Here is a 26,047-nt window from a genome sequence, read left to right on the forward strand (position 1 = left end):
TTTTCATCTTAATCATCTCCTTCTTCAACTCTTGATTTGAGCGGCTGTGCTCTTTCACATCAGCAATCACTCCATCAGTCATGCCTTTTTGCATTCTACAACGATGCCTGCTTTCCAGTCTCTTCTTTTGTTTCTTGTTTTTTCAGTCTCTTCTGTATTCACAACCATATTCTCTGCACTTAAATTCTCTCACTAATCCTTCTAGCTGCCTTACACCTAACATTCACTCCTCATTCTCAACTCTCATTTAACTCCTAGTAGTCAATTAAAATATCACACTTAATGCATTTGCACATAATGTCACTTCTCTTGATATATCTTCCGTATATATCTCCATGCATACATACAACATTCCCAACATACAATAATGAACCACTTTCAAAAAATCCAGACAGCTCAAAACATTAGATTTTCACACTGCATGTTTGGTTGATCTTGTTATCTCTGCTGTAAGCCACGTTACATAAAATTTGGTACAAAATAACCTTGATAATTATTGTGCATTCAATCCCAATTAGCACTAATAAATAAATTTCACCAAAATGCATAGCTTTTTTCCAATATTACATCACACCAAAGTTATCTGGCAAGAGTAGTTCTAACAGCGAAGAAAATACTGAAGACATTAGAATGACATTCAGAAAACTGCTACTTAGAAACTACAGTTAAAAATCAGAATAATAATAAAACAGAATATTTACAAATATGTTGAAACAGCAACCTAGGGGAATATTACAGTTTAAAAATTTTAAAATGAAACTTCCTTCAAATATCTTGGAACAATGATTATTTAAGATAATTAGTACAAAAATGCAAGCTAGGTTATATTCCTCCAATGTCATTTACTACAACATTTATTATCTTCCAAAATTCTTTCAAGTAGAGCTAAAATAGCAACATACAAGACATTTTTTTTTTCCCTTGCAGATCTTTGAAAATAAAATCCTTAAAAGTTTTTGGACCTGCAAGAGAACAATAGGTGAATGGAGAAGATATAACCAAGAACTATACTAATTCTACCAATCAAAACTACTGACTGATGAAACCAGAGCATGTGAACTGAGATGAACGAGACATTGAGAAGGAATGGGGAAGAGAGAACGGCTAAACAAGCTTACTAGATAAGGAACGATGGAAACCAATCTAGATGAAGACCGCAGCAACATCCGAGATTCCTATCACAGATATGATGGGAATCCTGGATTGGACTGAAGAGTCCAAGAAAAGAGTAGAAGATAGCACTTGTATCAAATAATGTAAGCTAAATGGAAGCAGCACATATATTAAACGAGAATTATCAGTTGCTACACTATCAGAGAATTTACCTTTTCAACATATGGTACAGGAATAGAACCTGTCTGCCCCATACTATTTTTGGCAGTCCACCATTGTTCCTCATCTTTCGATATCACTGTCAATATTTCACCTTTTTTGAATGGCAGGTCATCAGAATCACCCTACAAAAGTTGATTTAATTATTACTTAAAACCATGAAAACAAAAAAATATTTACTTTAAAAAAAAAAAAAAATTGCACTCTTAAATATATTAAAATAATAACTATATAAATTTTATATTTCACTCTGAAAAGTACTATTCATCATATGTTAAACATTATCATGAATGTGAATATCCATCAGAACAGACACTGTGAAAATAACATCAATGCACACGGCATGATCATGTACACCAGCGTTTCTCAAACTGTGTTCTGCGGAACACTAGTGTTCCGCGAGAAGTTCTGGAATTTGTCATTTTAGTTTTCTAAGCATTTTTTCATGAATAAATATTTTATAGTAAAAATACTCTGAGGAGAATAATATTCGTGAATATGTCAAAAAGCTCAGACCAGAACACCTAATAACATCTGTGTATCGTTAATTTTCACACATCGAAACCTTTCAACATTTGGGAAAGGGAATGCCGCTGTTTTTGATGGGTCATAAAAATTGCCTGCAAGCCCATTACAACAATTGGTGTCATATCCTCTGTTCTCAAAACTGAAGGAAATGACATCTGTGTAGCAAATGTCAGTGACCAAGAAGCATATTTTTAAACATAGAAATATTCATGAATTATCGTAAATTTTCACACATCGAAATCTTTCAACAATCGGGAAAGAGAATACCACCATTTATGACCGATCATAAAAATTGCCTGCAAGCCGATTACAACAAATGGCGGCGTGTTCTCAAAACTGAACGAAATAACATCTGCGTTGCAAATGTCAGTGACCAATCAGCCAGGAAGTAGAAAGAAAATTTTTCCACTGAAATTGAAGATCAAGGTAGTCTGTATTCGGTTCTCAAATCTACTACTACTGAATACTTTCTTCGCAAGTTCGTATTACAGATGTAAGTGCTTGTTCTGAAACCGGAGTGCCGTGATTTTTTTAAAAGTAATAAGAATACAGAGTTAAAATCTAATATGAATAAGAGACAAGGCACTTGGTTTAATTTTGGTATTAAGAAATATCTTATTGAAGGTGTTTGTGATGGAACAGATAGTGAGTCATCCACTTCAAGCCTACAAAGATCTCCAGGATGTACAAAAGGAGGAGAAAACTAACAGCACACAGGAGGAAAAGTCTGCATTCACTCATAAGTACTTATAATAATATTATAAATATATTTGGTGATCAGAATGGGATATGTCAATGAAAATCAGCACAAATTAATTTAATGATGTTTGCCTGAAGAAATTACGACATACTACAAGATTTCATTAGTCCAGTGATTGATAACTAATTTAAATGTAATTTACATTTGTCAACATGACACACCGTATACATAAGTGTACTAATACACTTTATGATTATGTCGTAATTAATTATTAATACTTATGTTAATGTATGAACTTTAAAAAATTTTGGAAAGGTATTTACGAGTAAATTTGTTGGGACCGGGCTCTCGGAAAAAAAAATCAGCTAATGCCTTTTTATTCCCGTATTCAGGAAGTAGGAGAGGCAGCTTTTAAAAAAAATAATTCTTCTTACTCTTTCAACTAATTTAATAATTAATATGTGATTTATTTCAGACTGTTTAATTTTTCTTACTGAACATTTTATCAAATCATTCTTATTAGAACTGTTTTTACATTATTTGATAGTTTAGTACTTTTCTTACAAGTATTGTTACAATTCATATTGTGTTGCAGTCTTTTTTTACTATTTTGCATTATTCATTTACTTTTATATTATTCGACATTTCTTATTTATAATCTTATTGTTTTTCATACTAAAGTTACCTTTACAACACAATTCTATTTGTTTTTATTATAGCTCTGACAAATATTGGAATTTGAATATTATTGAAAAAATACCCATGGATTCTTGTTTAAAGACAGGAACTTTAACACAAGGAGGAGCAAGTACTTCTGCTGACACATCTACTCGTATGATTGGAGAAGATATGGAATTGCAAACTGTGGTTTCTTCAACAGCTAATATTAAAGAACAAGAGTCATCTAAGAACACACCAAACGGAAGTACCATAAAAGTTATTTAAATTATGGATTTACGTGTATTGGCAATACACATGCTCCTGATGCAATGTATGCTTTATGTAATAAAATACTAGTAAACAGTTCTTTGGCTCCCACTAAACTTCGTAAGCACTTTGAAACGAAACACACTGATTACAAAGGAAAAGATATACATTTTTTTAAGAGACGACATGACTCACTAGAAAAATCTAAACTTCAAATGGCTACAATTGCTACAACTGAAAATGCAACAGAGGCGTCTTTTCACGTGAGTTACCGCATTGCACTTCAAGGTGAAGTTCATATAATTGGCGAGACGCTCATTAAGTCTTGTGTGAAAGACACTGTATCATGCATGTTAAATGAGCAAGTTGCTAAAAAAATAGATACAGTACAATTATCAAATGATACTGTTTCATGCCGCATCAAAAATCTTTCTGCTGACATAGAAAAAGAGCTAATTCATCGACTTAGACTTTGCAGTGAATATTCATTGCAAATGGATGAATCTACAGATGTCGCAGGACTCTCTGTATTACTAGTGTTTGTTCGTTACATATTTGATAAAAGTATTGAAGAAGATTTACTCATGTGCGAATATCTACAAGAAAAAACTACCGGAGAAGATATATTCAACTGTATTAACAATTATATTACAAAACAGGAAATCGGTTGGGAGAAGCATATTGATATTTGTACAGATGGTACCCAAGCAATGGTAGGAAAGATGAAGGGAGTTTTAACATGTATCCTGCAAGAGTAGCTACAAGAGCCACCAAAAGTCATTGTGTTTTGCACAGACAAGCACTAGTAACAAAAAGAATTCCTACATATTTAAAAATTATTTTGGATGAAGCTGTAAAAATGATCAACAATGTAAAATCTCGACCACTTCAAGCAAGATTATTAAAATTTTGTGCGATGAAATGGGTAGTGCACATAACGCACTTTTATTATATACTGAAGTGAGATGGCTATCCAGAGGTAAAGCATTATTGAGGCTTTTTGAACTTCGTAGTGAGTTAAAGGTCTTCTTGATGTCACATAATTTAGGAGATAAAATTTTCGATTTTAAATTATCAATCAATTATTGAATTATTAAGAAATTCTTCATGGTTGATGAGTCTTGCGTATCTGGCAGATACTTTTAGAAAGTGCAATGAAATTAACTTATCATTACAAGGAGAGAATATTACAATTTTTAATACAAGAGATAAAATTGCATCTTTTGATAGGGAGTTGCAATTCTGGATTTCTACAATTAAACAGAATAATTTTGATTGTTTTTCCACCTTGCATGCATTTTTGACTGAAATAAATTCTAAAGTAAATGAAGAAGTATCTAATGTAATTTTAGAACACTTGATTGACTTGCAATCAACCCTTTTGCAATAATTTCCAAAATCTAGTGAGGACAATTCCTGGGTTCTAAATCCATTTACAGTGACAACTATGCCAACAGGCTTCAGCACAAGTGACTATGAAAATCTAATTGACTTAATTAGTGACTCTGATTTAAAACAAAAATACAAGGAATTGCCAATAAATGATTTCTGGACAAGCGTGTCAAAACTAGCTATTCTTGTTTTACTTCCTTTTACAATGACATATTTATGCGAGGCAGGATTTTCATATTATGCTGCAACCAAATCAAATTCCAGGAACAGACCCGACGCTACACCAAATATGAGAATTCAACGTTCTAATATTGTGCCTGATATCAAAAGAATTTGTAATTCAAAGACCCAAAAACATCGGAGTCATTAAGAACTTAATTTGCAATATATGTTTTACTATTTTTATGTGTTTTATTTTTACTAATTAACATTTGACAATAAATGATTGTTTTTTCTTAACGCTTAGATTTACTCATTTATTTTATTTATATTTACCTACCCTACAAAACCAGACAGGAGAAAAAGTCTGCATTCAATCGTAAGTACTTATAATAATAATAATATCAATTTTTGGTGATCAGAATGGGATATATCAATGAAAATCAACACAAATTAATTTAACGATGGTTTAATTGATGTTTAATTAATTATTGATTAATAATTAATTATTGATTAATAATTAATTATCAATCATTAATTAACAATAAAATAAGCTAAATTACCAATTAATTATTAATTAATACATTCCAAAATAACCAAGGTGTTCTGTGAACATTTCAGGATTTGTGAAGTGTTCCGTCGTAGAAAAAGTTTGAGAAACCCTGATGTACACTATTAAGGAAATCTACAGGGCCTAAGAACTGACTGGTGAAAGTTCACTCTCAGCTCAACACAACACCCATAACTTTTCCTTAAATGTACACGATGCTCTCACCACCTCTACTACCATTCCTTTCACTAATATTGTTATCCTAGACAAGAAATTATATTCCTATTTGAATCATAAGCAAACAAAGTCTGCATGTGAAGTATTTTCATGATTAAGCTGCTAATACATAGAAGTTCTCAACTTCAGATCAATTGCATTAGTATTCCATAATGCTATGTATTATGAGAAGCATCATCACCTGTCCAGTTACAGTCTGAATAATATATCACCACTGCACTACCAGTATATGGAAAATATGACTTCTGCATTGATTTAACCTCAGTATTGTATCTTCCTCAGTCCAGCTCCCACCAATGAGATCTCAATAAAAGTTGGAATGCCTCAGGAAAGCGACTCTTCCCATATTGCACAGCAATATAACGTCTGTAAGGAAGTATGCTGTATATTCCTGAAATGTTAAGAGTGGCAGCACAAGCTTCTCCAAACCTTTTCATGGAATGTCCAGTGATGGGTGATGTAAGCTAAGAGGTCAGCTGTGGATGCTGAATGGTGGAATCTACACTAGTGGCCACTAATTAACTGGCAGGTGAAGAAGTTGGCTACTGATGACTTTCTCCATTATTTTGGAGACAACTGAGGTTATCGCAATTGGTCAGTACTTGTAGTTGACAATAGGTCGGTAGACCTCTACCTCCTTTTCTGAAATAGGCCGGATATGTGACTGGTTCCATTAGCGGGATAAGTACCAGCTATGCATAATAGATTGCAGAAATGATACAGGACAGGTGTTAGCTCTGGAGCACAATGTTTGAGAACATTGGGAGATGCCATCAGGACTTTTTGTTTTTAGTGTTCCAGTTATTTAGTAATTTTCTTATGTCTTTTTGTCGAATCTGAGCACCGTATGCCTCCCGTAGGCATACGGTACTCAGATTCCAGTACGGTAGGAGGCCATCTTCCTTGGTCATCTATGTAGGAGTTTGAGAAAAAGAGTGATGCTGAGAGGTCAGTTTTGTCTTTGGATAAAGTAACAGTAATGCCAACAAAATGTGAGAGAGAGAGAGAGAGAGAGAGGTGGAAGTGTAGGTGAGAAGAAGTTGCATCCAATGGGTTTAGCAAGGGACCAGAAGACAAGCAATGCTGTTGTCTTTTATGAAATCAGATTTTGATCTGCTGACAACTATTCTGCATATATTTCATACTTTGGTATAGGCTGAATATGAAGCTGGAGTTTTTGATGTGAGCCACCTACAGCAAGCTGAATTTTTTTCATCGATCATCGACTGTTTTAATAAACTTTCTACTGAACGAGGCCTTGGAAAGCAGAAGAGGATTTTAAGTAGAATGGAGGCCTTTATGACAGTGAGGACAATTTCTGTGACTCATTTGGAGTAGGTGTTAGGGCCAGATTTGTTAGACACAGTAGTCAGATCATAAAAAGGAAGAGTAAAATTTTCAGAGCACATCCTATTTGGCACATTTGTAATGCCAGAAGATGAGAGGTCAGGAGTGGTTTGAGGAAGGTAATTCTATAGAGGAGATTTGCACAAGGCTGAGTGGCAGAGATGACTTCTGTAGTGTATCTGGAAGGAGAAATGGTTTAAAAGAGATCCAGAGTATTGGAAGAATGAAGAGGGTTATCAGGAATCCATGTGTAGCTAGATGTATGATTTGCATTATATAATTGCTTACAAAAAAAGATTGCCACCTCTCATCAAGTTTGGTTAGTGGTGTTAGAAAAGGGGAACCAGGTGGAATTTTGGACAATGAGCTCGCCTATGAAGATGACCTCACTATCTAGATGACCGGACTGCTGATGGTTGAGTTTAATGAAAAGGAATGTGAAGAGGTCTGAGTGGTCATTAGAGTTTGGAGAACAATAAATGCAGCATGAATATTACTTCAATGGACAAGGAAATCTTGAGCCAGAGGAGGAAAGTGTATGAAAACTTTATCATTTATGTCAGAATAATATCATGTTTGAGTTTAAGGAGCCTAAATATACATAAGTATAAAACTACTTAAATGGTGGAATCATAAAATAACTTCAACAAATTTTATTTAGCTCAGTTCAAAATTTGTTATTAAATTAATTTACATTTTCAAATAAAAATTTCAACATACACTTCCTTCAAAATCATATTTAGCTCGTACTTTTTCCTTCTTTGGGGCCTGAAACAGAGAAATATATATGTATTAGGATTTAACTATATTTTGAGAATTAAAGAAATTTAATACACAGTGAAACAACTAGTGTTACATTGGCTAAACAAAAAAAAAAAAGTACAGTCAACTCTTGCTCAGCAAAATCAGAGAGACCACAAGAGCAGTTTGCAATAGTGGATAGTATGTTATGGTGAATTTTGTTTAGTATAGCACTGTAACTATAAAGCTTTGGTTGGGGATTTTTGGTAGTATACCACAGTAAGCAAGTTTGATAAAGCACTGTTTGCTATAGTCAGAGATGATTATTATTATTATTACATGACATTATTAGATGACTGTAATCAGGTTCAAAAATATATCTAAGGAAATATCTATAACTGGAAATTTTGTAATTATTGTATATCTTAAAAAAAAAGTTGATGATCCCCAATTAGAATTTCAGAATATTACAATCAATTCAAAATAAAGGAAATTCCAAAATTAACTTGAAATTTTTACCCATCTTGCTTACCTGCCTTTTACTTTCTATTAATTTCATACTTCATGGTCACCAATTCTTTAACCAAACTACAGTAGATGACTGCTGTAGCAAACCACTAAGACTGCAGAAATACTTTGTTCTAGTGCAAGTCTTTATACAGTAAAAAAAAAAAAAAAAAGTCCTTAGATTCCTTTGAAACAAAATAAAAGAAAATGTTGGGTAAAAAAAACAGTGAAAATAGCAGGAAACAGAACAAACAAACAAAAAAAAAAAAAAAAAAAGAGGCATGAATTCATACAATAATGAACAAGCAAAAAAGATTGTCAGGAACTAAAGAAAAATAACATAAAAAAAGTGCAAATACAAGTGTCGTGACAAAAAGTAGTGGTGTATTTGAACAGTGTTTCAAAAAAAAATTTTTTTTCCTAAATTATATTGTGTAGATTTGTATAATAGTGCTTTTGTGTGGTAGCCAGACTAGATATATGCATGGAAAGGCTTATGTGTTTGCCATATATATTAATTTGTTATTAACAGTATTGATGAGAACACATAAGAAAATCATTACTATTTATTAACTTATTTGCTGATATTTCACTGATATTATATCCAGCATCTTCAGAGCACAAAAACAGTTTGTCACAGTATGGGAAACAACAACAATCTGGTATAACAATGGAACAAGTTTAAACAACTGCAATGGACAACACAAACATTCAAGTCCTAATTAAATGGCATCTATGTTGGGAGAAAAAATAAAAAAAAAAAACAGAGAGAGAAAGCTGGTATTAATTAGGTCTTAAGATGACTGCCTCACAAATTTTTAGTAAATTTATACAGCCATACTTATTGAGGTTTGGAGAATATTTCAAGGTTTCTGTTGATTCCAAAAGTAATCTCTCTTTCTGACTTATAACAATTTCTGTGTAGTACTTTTGCTTTTTTCCAAATGATCCTGTGTGCAGGGGTATCTACAGCATAGTCTGCTAGACTTGGGACTTGCCACAGCGACAGTGCCAGATGTATTTTTTATGTTCACTGAGGCGGATGTCCACAGTTCCTGTCTGTCCATAGTAAGCTTGATCACACTTCATAGACTCCTGGATGTAATAAAGAAGTGATTCTGTCCTTGGATGAATGGATGAGAGTTGCCAATTTGACGTAAGGTTTAAATCCAGTACGTAGATTCTTAGCCAATGGCTATAATCCCCACAGGATAGAAAAAATACTAAATGCTCCCCAGAAACCCCCCTCCCCAATTGTCTACCACAGAAGACTACAGCAAAATTGTCACCATCCCATAACATTTAAGGCACATCTGAAAAGGTATCTAGAGTGTTCAATAAACATCAGTTACACATTGTGTTTAAACCTTATGTCAAATTGGCAACTCTCATCCGTTACAGCAGCTTAAATTAATATCACTTAACCGAAATATTCAAAACTAAATGTGTGCAGTTTGTACATATTTAGTATAGCTTCCTAAATTTGTACATATGTACATTAGTTTGTACATATTAGTATAGCTCCCTCCAGTATAGCTCCTCTATTGGAGGAGCTATACTGGAGGAAGTAGGGGAGACAAGAGATCTGGGGGTTGATGATTGATAGAAATCTGAAATTTAGGAGACATATTGCAAAGATGGTGAAGGTAACACAGAGGATTGCTGCAATAATGAGAAGGACACTGACCAGCAGAGATAAAAGAGGTATCATTCCGTTGTATAAGACTCTGATCAGACCACACTTAGACTATTGTTCACAGATTTAGTCCCCAGGATTTGAAGGGGATAAATTAACTGTGGTAAGGGTACAGAGGCAGATAATAAAGATGGTTTCAGGACTGTACAATGTCAGTTATGAGGATCGTCTAAGGGAATGTGGACTGCAGAGTTTGGTGGATAGAAGAAGGAGAGGTGATATGATTGAGACTTTTAAACTGTTGAGAGGTGGTTTAAGGGTTGACACTGGGGAGTTCTTTCGCTTGGTTGAACAGCAGGAAGGAGTGATGACAAGAGGCCATCCCTGGAAGTTATGAAAGGAAACTGTGAGCAAGAGGGTAAGGAGTGGTTTCTTTGTGTGGAGGGTGGTTGAACCATGGAATGCATTGCCTGAGAGAGTGGTTAGAGCAGGAACGGTCAATGGGTTCAAGGAGTGGTATGAAGAACTTTGTGTTTCCTAAAAACGACCTCCCACGATGAGTCTTTTGACTCCATGGAGGCCTGGATAATAATAATAACAACAATAATATATATTTTATTTTAATTTTAATAGTAAATTCTGTGCACCTATTTAGTTCACTATGACTTTTTAAAGAATTTTAATTTCGTACTCTCCTAGTTCTTCCTTATGTTTCCAATTACTATCTTGCATTTGCACTTTACATGATGTCCCATCGAGTGTTTTATGTATAGTTCCTCTAAATTCTTTGAATTGTGTCAATATACAATTTCCTGTCATTTTCCTTTGTTCTATTTTTCATTATTTTGTTTATGTTTATATTCCCTTGTTTATGTGCTGTTCTACCAATCCTTTGTGTTCATGTTATCAGTGTATAATTTACTGCCTTTCCTTTTGTTCAATGACTGTTATGCCATTTACAAGGAAATTCATTTCAGTATCATGAAGTTTTAGCTTTTACAGTTTATAATAGTCAACTTAAAACAGCACTAGTTCTATGGGACTTAGGCTAGGAGTTCTCAGTAGCTACAGCATATGCATAATAGACAACTATAGTGAGTGGCTGTTATGCACATTTTTAATGTTGTATTTCAGATAATTTAGAATATTCAGATCTTTTACCGTACAGGAACATGATATCTTGTTTCTAAACAAAAAATATTTCCTTAGCACTGTACATTCAGACAAGTAGAGATTTCTTCACAACTGTTCACTCTTATTAGTAGTTTTTTTTATTTGGATTTTTTTTTTTTTTTAAATAATCCTATTCACAAAACGTAAATGCACTGTACATTAGTACTGGGAGGAGAGAATGAAGATTATGTAATTCACAATGCAATGAAATTTGTCTACCACGAAAGCCAATCTACAAACATGAATTCTACATTGGGATTTAAACCTACAACCTACTGATTGGAAAGAGAGGTACTATGTATTCAGCCAACTAGGCTGGCTGGCTGTCATGCCACAGTAATCTTAGTTTTTAAACAAAAGTATGTAGTAATGAACAACAGTTATGCACAAACACTATTAAACTTAAGCTTCAGATATTTTTGTGGCTATGTTGCGAGTTCAAATATACATACCATAATTCTAAGAGGGGGTACAAGGATCAAAGCTATATAACCGAGAAGAGACCTCCACATAGCCTTTAAAGGAATGCAGAGAACCTGGTCGGTTCTCTGCATTCCTTTAAAGTTCTGACCTAATGCAGAGTTCTGACCTAATGTCCAGTCCTCACCTTCTCGAGGTGCACCCTGTTGGGTATCTACCTGGATACTGAACAAACGAGGATGGGCTCGCAATTTGGGATTTAGCCGACCAAATTGTATTCTTACTGGCTTAAACCAAAATACAAAATGATGGTACAACATAACAAAATTTCATGCCGGCTGGTGAGTCGAACGGTTGAACAAGGCCCCCATTGTTTTTGCCAAGGAACCAGGGTGAACAGTGAAAAGTCAGCTACTGGAACAAATCTGAAAACACACCCCAACTCAACTTCACCAGAGTTAAAGATCAGTATTATCAACATAAGAAGGCTGAATAGCAAAGAAATGGAGCTAGCTGAGGAATTAGATAAGTACCAGATCGACATAATAGGGGTGACTGAAACAAAAAAGCCAAAAACTGGTGAGATCTTTCTGAGCAATAAATACAATGTTATATATAGGCAATAGCAATGAGGAAAAGAAGCAGTAGCCATAGTATTCAACACTAAATACGATGCTAATCTTCTTGAATGGCAGGCAGTCTCAAGTAGAGTAATGTGGGCAAATATGAGAATGGAGAACTGGACAATGAGACTTATTTGTGCCTATGGTCCCACAGAAGGTTCTACTAAGGTAGAAGTGCGGGAATTTTTTCATACTTTAGAAAAAGTAACTGACACAATGAAAAAGGAAAAGCTGGTCCTTTTTGGGGAAATCATTAGTAGAGTAGGAAATGATTGTCAGACATACAAAAATATTTTGGGAAAATTTGGAGAAAAGAGCAAATCTAATAATAATGGCAAATACCTCTTGGATTTATGCTCAGGACATGGACTGGTTATTACTAACACCATGTTCAAACATAAAAATGTGCACAAATTCACATGGAGAGAAGAGGCAAGGAATAAGAAAGGTCTCATTGACTATGTTATTGTTGATAGTGATGTTTTCTCCCTGGTGCAGGACACCAGAGTATACAGAGGAATTGAAATTGGAAGTGATCACTATTTAGTCTTGCGCAGGATAAAATTGAATTTCATATTGAAAAGAATAACATGTAAGAAAGTTTTAAACCGAATAAAAGTTGAGCAGCTCTTGGATGTGAACTGTAGACTAAAATACACAAAGATTATTGAAAAAAAAAATTAAAAAGTTTGAAAACAGCTACCAAACTTTGGAGATTCAGTGGCAAGCCTTGAAGAAAACACTGATTGATTCAGCCAGTGAGGCATGTGATGAGGTTGTCTGCAAGAATACAAAAATCAGAACTACATGGTGGACACAGAAAGTTAAAGAGGCAATGAAGGAAAAGAAAAAAGCATATCAAAAGTTCCTAGCAAACAAGTCAGCTTGTGCTCTTAGAGAATACAGGGACAAATGTAAGAAAGCTAAACACTGTGTAAAACTAGCTTTAGTCATGGGAGGACTTTGGCAAGAACACAGAAAATAAATATCAAGAAGGTGGCAAGATATTCTGGAGGTTGTTGAAGAAGCTTAGAAATGGAGGAAAGAGTACCGTAAAAGGAGTTAGAGATGATAAAGGTGACATGAAAACAGGAGAAAAAGATATCCTAGAAGTATGGAGTAATAACTTCGAAAAATTGCTAAATGAAACAAGCAGTGATAGCACAGTGGTAAAAAACACTCAATAGGCATATAGTCAGGAATACATATCCATACTTGAAGTAGAAAAAGCCATCAAAGGCTTGAAATGTGGAAAGGCAGCAGGAGTAGATGATATTCGACCAGAAATGCTGAAGTATGGTAGTATAAAAGTCTTACAGTGGCTGCATTGCATAGTTCAGAAAGCCTGGACGGAGGGATGAATTCCCGATGATTGGAGTAGAGCTCTAATAGTGCCCATATATAAAAAGAGAAATAAAACTGAATTCGAGAATTACAGAGGTATTTCCCTACTGAGTGTTCCTGGCAAGATCTATGCAAGTATGGTTGAGAAGAATTGTGGAAGAAAAGCTTGGTGAAGAACAAGCTGGATTCAGGCCAAATAGAGGCTGTCAAGATCAGATCTTCACTTTACAACAAACAGTCGAGAAAGCGTGGGAATATAACAAAGATCTGTATTTAAGTTTTATTGATTTGGAAAAGGCATATGACAAGGTGACAAGAGAGAAGCTATTCAATATGCTACAGTTATATGGTGTCAACGGGGCATTATATCAAGCAATACTTAGTCTTTATTTGAGTTGTAAGTCAGCAGTTAGAACTGAAGGATGTACAGGAAGATGGTTTAATGTTAAATCTGGTGGGAGACAAGGATGTACATTATCCCCTCTGTTATTCATTATCTATACGGATCACATTATGAAGGAAAGTGGTATTAAACATGATATCAGAATTGGAGATGTTAATGTCAGCTCTTTGCTTTATTCGGACGATGTTATACTTCTAAATAAATCCGCTACTAGTTTGCAAGATTCCCCGACTAAATTGAACAACTGTTGTAATAGATATGCTATGAAGGTCAGCATTAAAAAGACAAAGACAATGAAAATAGGTAGAATTGTTGAAAATGTCAACTGTGTTGTGAACGGGAACCTGTGGAACAAGTAAAACGTTTCAGCTACTTAGTCACGATTTTTAGTGAAAATGTAAATTAAATATGGAAATAGACAACAGAATCAACAAAGCTGGTATGGTAGGAAGTCAATTGAATAAATTCATAAGGAATAAGAGAGAAATTAGTCAGAACACTAAATTAGCTATATACAAGACAGTGTTCAAACCAGTTTTAACATATGGATCTGAGAGCTGGGTCAGAAGTAAAACACTTGACCAAAGACTAGGGACTGCAGATATGAGAGTCCTGAAAAAGATTAGAGGCGTGAACAGATCGCATCAATGGCAATATCATATTAAAAATGAGGATATTAGGAAAGAACTTGACATTGTCAGCATCCAGGAGTGCATTAGCAGAGCTAATCTCAGGTGGTATGGAAACTTAAACAGAATGAGCGAGGAAAGATTAGCAAATCAAGTGTACTCTGCCAGGCTGGCAGGAAAACGACCCAGAGGAAGACCAAGATGTAGGTGGATTGATACGGTACAATGTGCCTTAGACGATAGAAATATAAGATTTGAAAATGATAATATTGGATTCTTGACAAGTAATAGACTGATTTGGAAGAAAATTGTAGATAGGAAGTTAGTAATGATGTAAAATTTTCATGTAGTACTATCATATCCTGTACATCCCTTGAGGGTACATGTCAGGAATTTGATGATGATGATGATATAAATGACCCTGGCAACCTTGCTTTACTCAAAGACGAAAGAAATTTAAAGAAAAAAGGTGAGCTGGGTGATGAGCTTTAGGTCCATAAAGGATTTCGAAAAAAAATTCTCCCATGACATATAAAATAGTAGACATTAAATACTCTACTACAGTGGTGGCAAACCTATGGCATGCCCGAGAATTTTGCTGGCACGTCAACGATTTACATATGATATCCTTTTATACGCTTATAAATTATTCCACCTTTTTTTTTTTTAATTGTTACAATACATACGAGTTAAATTTTGTTTTACAGGAGAGAGCAGCTATGAAGACATGAATTTGATTGGTGTGGTATTAACAAAAGATCACGCGACCCAAAGACAAATGAAACAGACAATTTTTGAGTTGAAATGTTAATTCTCTACAACTGAATTCCATATCATCTGCAACTGTCATAACAACGTTTACTATATATTTCTTAGTTTTAAGACATTCACGACGGGGTGTCGTTTATCGTTCCGACAGAACTTGTCATTACCGGAGGGCTCAACTCACACAAAGTTTCAACTCTTGGCTGATTTTTAATGCTGCTTGTTTGTGTTTGAGCTGGAAGGGGAACTCACACAAGCATTATATGGCATATTTCAATTCGTGGTAGAATTTTATTTGAAGTTAGCCTTTGTGATCTGTCATAATAAGATCGAGAATTTCAAATTCAATCAAACAAACACTTATTTCATGTAATTGAAAAATTGGACAATAGTTTTAGTTAGATAATTTGTTTCCGGTGCAACATATGGTTTTGCTGCCTATACAGCGAAGTTTCTGTGAGAGGGGTACATGTGATTCATTAGTTAGCTCTGTTTTTATTCCAGTTGTCTCTAATTGCACTATTTGTTGAGAAATATATTACACAGACTGCAAAAGCCTCTGCACCTTATTTAGGGATACAATAAAACTATTTTTTTTCCTTGCATCTACAGTATATAATGGCCGTTGGAGAGGGCGCGTTGTTTTTCATGTGGTAGGTATATATGCAAAACCTTTTAATGTCTTTTTTCGTCAAGTGAAATCAGGGGTGCCAGTTATATGTGAGGGCAAGTTATATTCAACGGTAAGCATTCGTCAACAAGTCAACATCCTTCTGCTGCTTCCCCTGCTCTGCTGACTTCTGTGGTGAGTTACAATGCATAAATATTTTTCTCATTACCGTTATTTTTTTTTTCTTTTCAAACCAACATCATTAAAATCAATTTAATAATACAATAATCAATTTTATACTGAATAATATTATAGGATTCATGCCTGATAGATCAACAACAGATGCTATCTTTGGGTTACGACAGATGATGGAAAAATATCGAGAGAAACAAAGGGAGCTACATCTGGTATTTACTGATCTGGAGAAAGCATACGATAGAGTGCCAAGGCAAGAAGTCTGGAGGTGTTTGAGAGAGAAGAAGGTGCCGGAGAAATATGTCAGGTTGGTGCAGGAAATGTACAGAAATGTGAAGACAAGTGTTCGGACCTATTTGGGACAGACAGAAAGTTTTCAAGTAACAGTTGGCTTGCATCAAGGGTCAGCATTAAGTCCGTTTCTGTTTAATATTGTGATGGAGGTGGTAACAGAGGAGGTGAGAGAAGATGCACCTTGGACAATGCTGTATGCAGATGACATCTTGCTGTGTGTAGATTCAAGAGAAGAAGCGGAAACTAAACTGGAAAGATGGAGAAAAGTACTGGAAGAGAGAGGTATGAGACTGAGCAGAAATAAGACAGAGTATATGTGTTGCGCAGTGGGCGGTGGCCAGGAGACAGACCTGGAGCTGGAAGGAAATGTCATCAGGAAGGTGAGAGACTTTAGATACTTAGGTTCGACAGTGGAAGAAGATGGAGGAGGTGAGAAGGAAGTGGGATGCAGGATACAAGCAGGTTGGAGGAACTGGAGGGAGATGGCTGGAGTGTTATGTGATAAGAGGGTGCCGATCAATCTGAAAGGCAAAATTTATAGGACAGTAGTGAGGCCAGCTATGACATATGCTATAGAAACTGTGGCCCTGAGGAAAAATAACATTAGCAGGATGGAAGTAGCAGAGATGAGAATGCTTAGGTGGATGTGCGGTGTGACCAGAAAGGATCATCTGAGAAATGACTATGTCAGGGGAACAGTGAAAGTTACGAACTTAGGAGCGAAAATACAGGAGGCAAGGTTGAGATGGTTTGGTCATGTGATGAGGAGGGAGGATGAATATGTGGGAAGAAGGGTCATGCAGATGGATGTGCAAGGAAGGCAGAAGCGTGGGCGGCCAAAGAAGAGATGGAGGGAGCTGGTAGAAGAGGACTTGAAGATGAAGAACTTGGATGTGGTGATAGCCCAAGACAGGAAGGTGTGGAGGAGACTCATAATAAACAGTGACCCCACTTAAGTGGGAGAAGCTGCAGAAGAAGAAGAAGAAGAAGAAGATACTGAATAATATTATAAATTTTTGGTGATCAATGAAACTTACTAGAAGTTAATTTAATGATGTTGGCCTGAGGAAACTACAATAGTGTAGCATTAGTCCTGTGATTGATAACTAATTTAAATGCATACTTTTATATTTGTCATCATGCTACACCGTATATATTAAATGTATTAATACTCTTTATGATTATACCATAATTAATTATTAATACTTATTTACTAAAATAAATAGCCAAACGGCTTCACATCGACGATACAAAATTATATAACTTAAGTGGATATTAAATCCAACATTATTTCAAAGTCGACTACAGACACTATAGACGTTTCATGCGAAATTCGACCAGAGATCTTATGGGAATACACTCGCTGCCATACTACAAGTTGTTCTAGCAGCTAGAGCAACTTTTTCAAATGGTGGCAAGTGTATTCTCATAAGTTCGCTGGTCAAATTTCCCACGAAAATTCTATAGTTACTGTAGTCGGCTTTGAAAAAAATGCTGGATTTAATATCCACTTAATTTATATAATATTAATACTTATATTAGTTTAATGTATGAACTTTAAAAAAATGGGAACAGTATTTATGAGTAAGTTTATACAGTAAGAATAAATAAAAATACAGCCTTATAGAAAAGAATTGAGAATGACTGATCCTTAGGATTCCCTGACTTTACCTTTTTCTAATTGCACATGCGTTCATTATGCAATTCATATCATGCATCCGCCAGTAGGCATAAATAAGCAGCGGCAAGTGCATTATTGTCGCGTATGTGCATTGTTTTGTTTTTGCTACTGTAAATAGGAATTATAAAGATAATTTAATTTAGGCATATAATAAAATGTTGATTTTTTTGAAACTATAAAAAATGCATTTGATTTAAGTTGTGAATTATTTTGTTACAGTTCTACTGAACATGGCTGCCGAAAATAAAAAACGAAAATTATCACAGTGAAGCAGTAGAGAGTTCCAAAGCTGGTGGACTGAAGAGTATGGCATGATTAATAAAGACAATAAAGCAATATGCATTTTATGATCCGGGACAGTTGTGTGCAGAACGTCGTCAGTAAAGCGGCATTATGAGACAAACCATAAATCGTTCCTTGAGAAAAGCAAGGACGAACAGAAAGAATTTATTGCTCGGGCAATTAAAAATAGGAATATCCAGTCAAAAACCCTAATGAAATTTATCAGCAGTCGTTCAAATGTAACTGCTGCTAGTTTTTTGCCTCAAATGTAATTGCCAAACACAGGAAACCTTTTAGTGATGGGGAATATATAAAAGAAGCATGGTTAAGATTTTGAAAACTAGGAAAAAATTATTCAAAGAATAAAAGATATGCCTTTGTGCTAGAAACACAGTGAAAGATAGAATCATAGAAATGGCTAAAAATATAACTCATCAGCAAAAAACAGATATAAAATCTTCTGGTTTAATTTTTCTTTGTCTTGATGAGAGCACTGACATAACTGGATCAGCTTGTTTAGCAATTTTTATTCATTATTGTGTTGGAAATAACATCAAAGAAGAAGTGATAAGTCTGACATCATTAGCAACAACAAAAGGAATAGATATTTGCAATGCAGTTGTAAATGCACTTGCTGAAAGAGATATAGATCCCTCCAAAATTGTATCAGTAACTACTGATGGTGCTCGCAGTATGACTGGAGAGGAAAATGTGTTTGCCGCAAGCAGGCAAGTCCGACCCGTGAACACACCCTCTCAAAGAGAGGAAGCTACAGGATCAGATCAGATTGGACATTCAGTTCTGGGTTTTCATTGTATTATACATCAGCATGTTCGATGCGCAAAGGCTAGTTTCAAGCCACTGGAAGATATTATGAGCACTGTAACAAAATTGGTCAATTTTTATATCGGCACGTGCTTTAAATAAATGAAAATTTATAGAATTATTAAGTGAGGTAAACTCAGTGTACAATGGTTTACTTATGTACAAGAACGTCCAATGGTTAAGTCGTGGGAAAGTTCTTCAAAGATTTGTTGAGTGTTTAGATGAAGTCAGACTTTTTTTACATAACGAGAAAATCATTGAAAAATACAATCAATTAATGAACGTCAAATGGCTTTCGAAATTAATGTTTTTTACTGATTTCTGTTTACATTTAAATGAATTAAATGTTAAACTGCAAGATGTTAACAAGACAATTATTGTCATGTTTGATTTAATCAAAGCATTCAAAGCTAAATTACCAATTTCTAATCGTGATGTTATTTCCAATACCTTCAATATTTTCCAAATACAAAAAAATTCCTTGCAGATCTAGAATCCCATGAAAAAACAGATCAAGTTAAATTGACAAAAGAGTTTTCTACAGTTATTCAGTCGATAATCAATGAATTTTCTTCAAGATTTATGCAGTTCAGGCAATTTGCAGAGACATCAAAATTTATTTTCCATCCGGATACAACATCAACAGATAAACTCAATTTGGAAATTTTCGAGTGGCTGAATTTGGAAGATATAGAAATGCAACTAATCGATTTTCTATCTAGTTCTATATGGAAATAAGTTTGTCAATTTGAGAAATGACTTGGAAATAATGGAAAATGATCGATTATTGGGTGCAATTAAAAAGAATGCAGAAGAGGAAATATTGAGAACTTGAAATGCCATTCCTGAAACCTTTTGTTGTTTAAAAAAACTAGCGATGGCTATATTATCAATTTTCGCCTCTACATATGCTTGTGAGTCATTATTTTTTGAAATGAATTTTATAAAAGACAGTTTAAGAAATAGAATGACTGATGAATCTTGTTCTGCGTGTATATTACTAAAAGTGACAAAATATGAACCTGATATAAAGTATTTGGCATCTAATGTACAACAGCAAAAATCTCATTAATAAATTGATATACTGATATTGATAAATTAATAAATTGATAATAGGTTGATACTGATTTGTATATGACAATGTGTATGTCAAGTTATGAGTTCATTTTTATGAAATTCTATTTTAATTTTTAAACTTGTCCCAATAAAATTCTGCAATTAATTTTGTATTAATTAATGTTAATTATTTAGTGTTGTATTAATTAGTTGCTGATATAAAGTATATTAGTCAGCTAATAATTAATAAAATTTTTGGCATGCGCAAGCATGTCAGCAACTCTATTTGTAAACTTTTGGCATGCGGACGACATAAAAAGGTTCACCACCACTGCCCTAGTAGATACATAATAGCACATAGTTGCAGATTAAAGAAATACTTGTGAAAATGTATTACTGATGAAAGTTAAATTAAAACATCTATTCCTTCTAAAAAAGAAAGTTCATCATCACCATCATCATCAAATTCCTGCCATGTACCCTCAAGGGGTGTACAGGATATGACAGTACTACATGAAAAAAATTACATCATTACTAACTTCCTATCTACAATTTTCCTCCAAATCAGTCTGTTACTTGTCAAGACTCCAACATTATCAGATCTTATATTTCTATCGTCTAAGGCACTTTGTACCGTATCAATCCACCTATATCTTGGTCTTCCTCTGGGTCGTTTTCCTGCCAACCTGGCAGAGAACACTTGTTTTGCTAATCTTTCCTCACCCATTCTATTTAAGTGACCATACCATCTGAGATTAGCTCTGCTAACGCATTCCTGGATGCTGACAATGTCAAGTTCTTTCCTAATATCCTCATTTTTAATATGATATTGCCATTGATGCCATCTGTTCACGCCTCTAATCTTTCTTAGGACTCTCATATCTGCGGTCTCTAGTCTTTGGTCAAGTGTTTTACTTCTGACTCAGCTCTCAGATCCATAAGTTAAAATTGGTTTGAACACAGTCTTGTATACAGCTAATTTAGTGTTCCGACTAATTTCTTTCTTATTCCATATGAATTTATTCAATTGACTTCCCACGATACCAGCTTTGCTGATTCTGTTGTCTATTTCTATATTTAGTTTACCATCTTCAGTAAAAATTGTGCCTAAGTAGCTGAAATGTTTTACTTGTTCCACAGGTTCTCCATTCACAACACAGTTGACATTTTCAATGATTCTGCCTATTTTCATTGTCTTTGTCTTTTTATTGCTGACCTTCATACCATATCTATCACAACAGCTATTCAATTTAGTCAGAGAATCTTGCAGACTTGTAGCGGATTTATTTAGAAGTATAACATCATCCGCATAAAGCAAAGAGCTGACATTAACATCTCCAATTTTGATATCAGGTTTAATACCACATTCCTTCATAATGTGATCCATATAGATAATGAATAACAGAGGGGATAATGTACATCCTTGTCTCACACCAGATTTAACATTAAACCATCTTCCTGTACTTCCTTCAATTCTAACTGCTGACTCACAACTCAAATAAAGACTAAGTATTGCTTGATATAATGCCCCATTGACACCATATAACTGCAGCGTATTGAATAGCTTCTCTCTTGGCACCTTGTCATATGCCCTTTCCAAATCGACAAAACTTAAATACAGATCGTTGTTATATTCCCATGCTTTCTCGACTATTTGTCGTAAAGTGAAGATCTGATCCTGACAGCCTCTATTTGGCCTGAATCCAGCTTGTTCTTCACCAAGCTTTTCTTCCACAATTCTTCTCAACCGTTTCTCAAGTATACTTGCATAGATCTTGCCAGGAACACTCAGTAGGGAAATACCTCTGTAATTCTCACATTCAGTTTTATTTCCCTTTTTATATATGGGTACTATGAGAGCTCTACTCCAATCATCGGGAATTCGTCCCTCTGTCCAGGCTTTCTGAACTATGCAGTGCAGCCACTGTAAGACTCTTATACCACCATACTTCAGCATTTCTGGCTGAATATCATCTACTCCTGCTGCCTTTCCACATTTCAAGCCTTTGATGGCTTTTTCTACTTCAAGTATGGATATGTATTCCTGACTGCATGCCTGGTCAGTGTTTTTTATCACTGTGCTGTCATCACTGCTTGTTTCATTTAGCAGTTTTTCAAAGTAATTACTCCATACTTCAAGGATATCTTTTTCTCCTGTTTTCATTTCACCTTTATCATCTCTAATTCCTTTTACAGCACTCTTTCCTCCATTCCTAAGCTTCTTCAACAACCTCCAGAATATTTTGCCACCTTCTTGATATTTATTTTCTATATTCTTGCCAAAGTCCTCCCATGACTTTTGTTTAGCTAGTTTTACACACTGTTTAGCTTTCTTACATTTGTCTCTGTATTCTGCAGGAGTAAAAGCTGACTTATTTGCCAGGAACTTTTGATATGCTTTCTTCTTTTCCTTCACTGCCTCTTTAACTTCCTGTGTCCACCAGGGAGTTCTGATTTTTTTATCTTTGCACACAACCTCACCACATGCCTCTCTGGCAGAATCAATCAATGTTTCCTTCAGAGTTTGCCACTGAATCTCCAAGGTTTGATAATTGTTCTCAAACTCTTTCATTTTCTTTTCAATAATATTTCTGTATTTTAGTCTACAGTTCACATCTGAGAGTTGCTCAACTTTTATTCGCTTTAAAACTTTCTTACATGTTATTCTTTTCAATATGAAATTCAATTTTATCCTGCTCAAGACTAAATAGTGATCACTTCCAATTTCAAATCCTCTGTACACTCTGGTGTCCTGCACCAGGGAGAAAACATCACTATCAACAATAACATAGTCAATGAGACTTTTCTTATTCCTAGCCTCTTCTCTCCATGTGAATTTGTGCACATTTTTATGTTGGAACATGGTGTTAGTAATAACCAGTCCATGTCCTGAGCAGAAATCCAACAGATATTTGCCATTATTATTAGCTTTGCTCTTTTCTCCAAATTTTCCCAAAATATTTTTGTATGTCTCACAATCATTTCCTACTCTACTATTTAGATCCCCAACAAGGACCAACTTTTCCTTTTTCATTGTGTCAGTTGCTTTTTCTAAAGCCTCAAAAAATTCCCGCACTTCTACCTTAGTAGAACCTTCTGTGGGACCATAGGCACAAATAAGTCTCATTGTCCAGTTCTCCATTCTCATATTTGCCCACATTACTCTACTTGAGACTGACTGCCATTCAAGAAGATTAGCCTCATATTTTGTGTTGAATACTATGGCTACTCCTTCTTTTCCTTGATTGTTATTGCCTGAATATAACATTTTGTATTTATTGCTCAGAAAGATCTCACCAGTTTTGGTCTTTTTTGTTTCAGTCACCCCTATTATGTTGAAAATTTATTTATCACTAGGTTAGACTATAATAGATTTAGTTTAATCCTTTATCCCAGTGAGAGCAAACAAAGTTTGTGCCTGAAAATATCTTCAGGACTAAATATATAGTGTTGTACTATCTTATCCAGTAAGTAGTGCAACACCAAGGCAACTCGTGGCAAAGGTGGAGCAAGCTACCAGGCACTTCTAACCCAGTATCTCCCATAATGCAAAACACATTTCCTATGTGGATATGTATACTGTTATGCATTAAAGGGATTGGCCATCTACCCAGACTAGTTTCGACCTTTATTGAGGTCTCTTCAGTGGGAGCCAGGCCCAGAGCTGGAGATACCAGGCAGAAGCAGTAGCAAGTCATCTGTGCCTATGGGAGTTGCCAAAAGGTTTATCACCTTTTTTAAAAATTACTCTGGATTTAGAGAAAGATGTTGAAAATTTATTTATCACTAGGTTAGACTATAATAGATTTAGTTTAATCCTTTATCCCAGTGAGAGCAAACAAAGTTTGTGCCTGAAAATATCTTCAGGACTAAATATATAGTGTTGTACTATCTTATCCAGTAAGTAGTGCAACACCAAGGCAACTCGTGGCAAAGGTGGAGCAAGCTACCAGGCACTTCTAACCCAGTATCTCCCATAATGCAAAACACATTTCCTATGTGGATATGTATACTGTTATGCATTAAAGGGATTGGCCATCTACCCAGACTAGTTTCGACCTTTATTGAGGTCTCTTCAGTGGGAGCCAGGCCCAGAGCTGGAGATACCAGGCAGAAGCAGTAGCAAGTCATCTGTGCCTATGGGAGTTGCCAAAAGGTTTATCACCTTTTTTAAAAATTACTCTGGATTTAGAGAAAGATGTTGAAACTAGTCTGGGTAGATGGCCAATCCCTTTAATGCATAACAGTATACATATCCACATAGGAAATGTGTTTTGCATTATGGGAGATACTGGGTTAGAAGTGCCTGGTAGCTTGCTCCACCTTTGCCACGAGTTGCCTTGGTGTTGCACTACTTACTGGATAAGATAGTACAACACTATATATTTAGTCCTGAAGATATTTTCAGGCACAAACTTTGTTTGCTCTCACTGGGATAAAGGATTAAACTAAATCTATTATAGTCTAACCTAGTGATAAATAAATTTTCAACATCTTTCTCTAAATCCAGAGTAATTTTTAAAAAAGGTGATAAACCTTTTGGCAACTCCCATAGGCACAGATGACTTGCTACTGCTTCTGCCTGGTATCTCCAGCTCTGGGCCTGGCTCCCACTGAAGAGACCTCAATAAAGGTCGAAACTAGTCTGGGTAGATGGCCAATCCCTTTAATGCATAACAGTATACATATCCACATAGGAAATGTGTTTTGCATTATGGGAGATACTGGGTTAGAAGTGCCTGGTAGCTTGCTCCACCTTTGCCACGAGTTGCCTTGGTGTTGCACTACTTACTGGATAAGATAGTACAACACTATATATTTAGTCCTGAAGATATTTTCAGGCACAAACTTTGTTTGCTCTCACTGGGATAAAGGATTAAACTAAATCTATTACACCCCTATTATGTTGATCTGGTACTTATCTAATTCCTCAGCTAGCTCCATTTCTTTGCCATTCAGGCTTCTTACGTTGATAGTACCGATCTTTAACTCTGGTGATGTTGAGTTGGGGTTTGTTTTCAGATTTGTTCCAGTAGCTGACTTTTCGCTGTTCGCCCTGGTTCCCTGGCGAAAACAACGGGGGCCTTGTTTAACCGGGCGACGCCCCAGCCGGCATGAAATTTTGTCATGTTGTACCATCATTTTTTATTTTGGTTTAACCAATAAGAATACAATTTGGTCGGCTAAATCCCAAATTGCCAGCCCATCCTCGTTCGTTCAGTATCAAAGTAGATACCCAACAGGGCACCACGAGAAGGTGAGGATTGGACATTAGGTCAGAAGCCCTGGTCGGTTCTCCGCATTCCTTTATAGGCTATGTGGAGGTCTCCTCTCAGTTATAAAGATTAGAAAGTTAAACTTTCTAATTCTAATAAAGAATGTAATGAAAATTTATCAGAAGATTCTGAATTACCTTTTATTGGAGAATAACAAAAAAAAAAATAATAATAATTTGATCACATAGTACCTCAGCTTCCTGAAGATAATTTAGTGCAGGTCTAGTGATTATTCAACTTCAATTATGGAGATATAGATTGGAAGGAAGAGAGATCACATTGCAGTAAGGACATGAAATTTATGTGACAACTGAGAGATAATTACTTGAGACAGTAATTATTTATGCACCACCACCCGCAAGTCCTCTTGATTAAGACTCGGGGGTGGTTATGTGGATAAGAGGATGGCTGCTGG

At 35.2% G+C, this 26,047-nt stretch overlaps 1 protein-coding gene across 1 annotated transcript in view; it reads right to left on the minus strand.

Annotated features, from left to right (window-relative positions):
* The window catches only part of LOC150092564 (adapter molecule Crk-like), a 129,596-nt gene that overhangs the window by 38,133 nt on the left and 65,416 nt on the right, over positions 1-26,047 (minus strand). Inside the window, exons 4-5 of the mRNA XM_090414572.1 lie at positions 7,893-7,940; positions 1,326-1,457 (exon numbers count right to left, since the gene is read on the minus strand). Of these exons, the coding sequence (XP_090270698.1) occupies positions 1,326-1,457; positions 7,893-7,940 (180 nt within the window). The remainder of the gene's footprint in view (positions 1-1,325; positions 1,458-7,892; positions 7,941-26,047) is intronic.

This window comes from Typopeltis vanoorti, chromosome 25 (assembly GCF_054136105.1).
Source record: "Typopeltis vanoorti isolate ZY-2024b chromosome 25, IOZ_Tvanoo_1.0, whole genome shotgun sequence".
Lineage (NCBI taxonomy): Eukaryota > Metazoa > Arthropoda > Arachnida > Uropygi > Thelyphonidae > Typopeltis > Typopeltis vanoorti.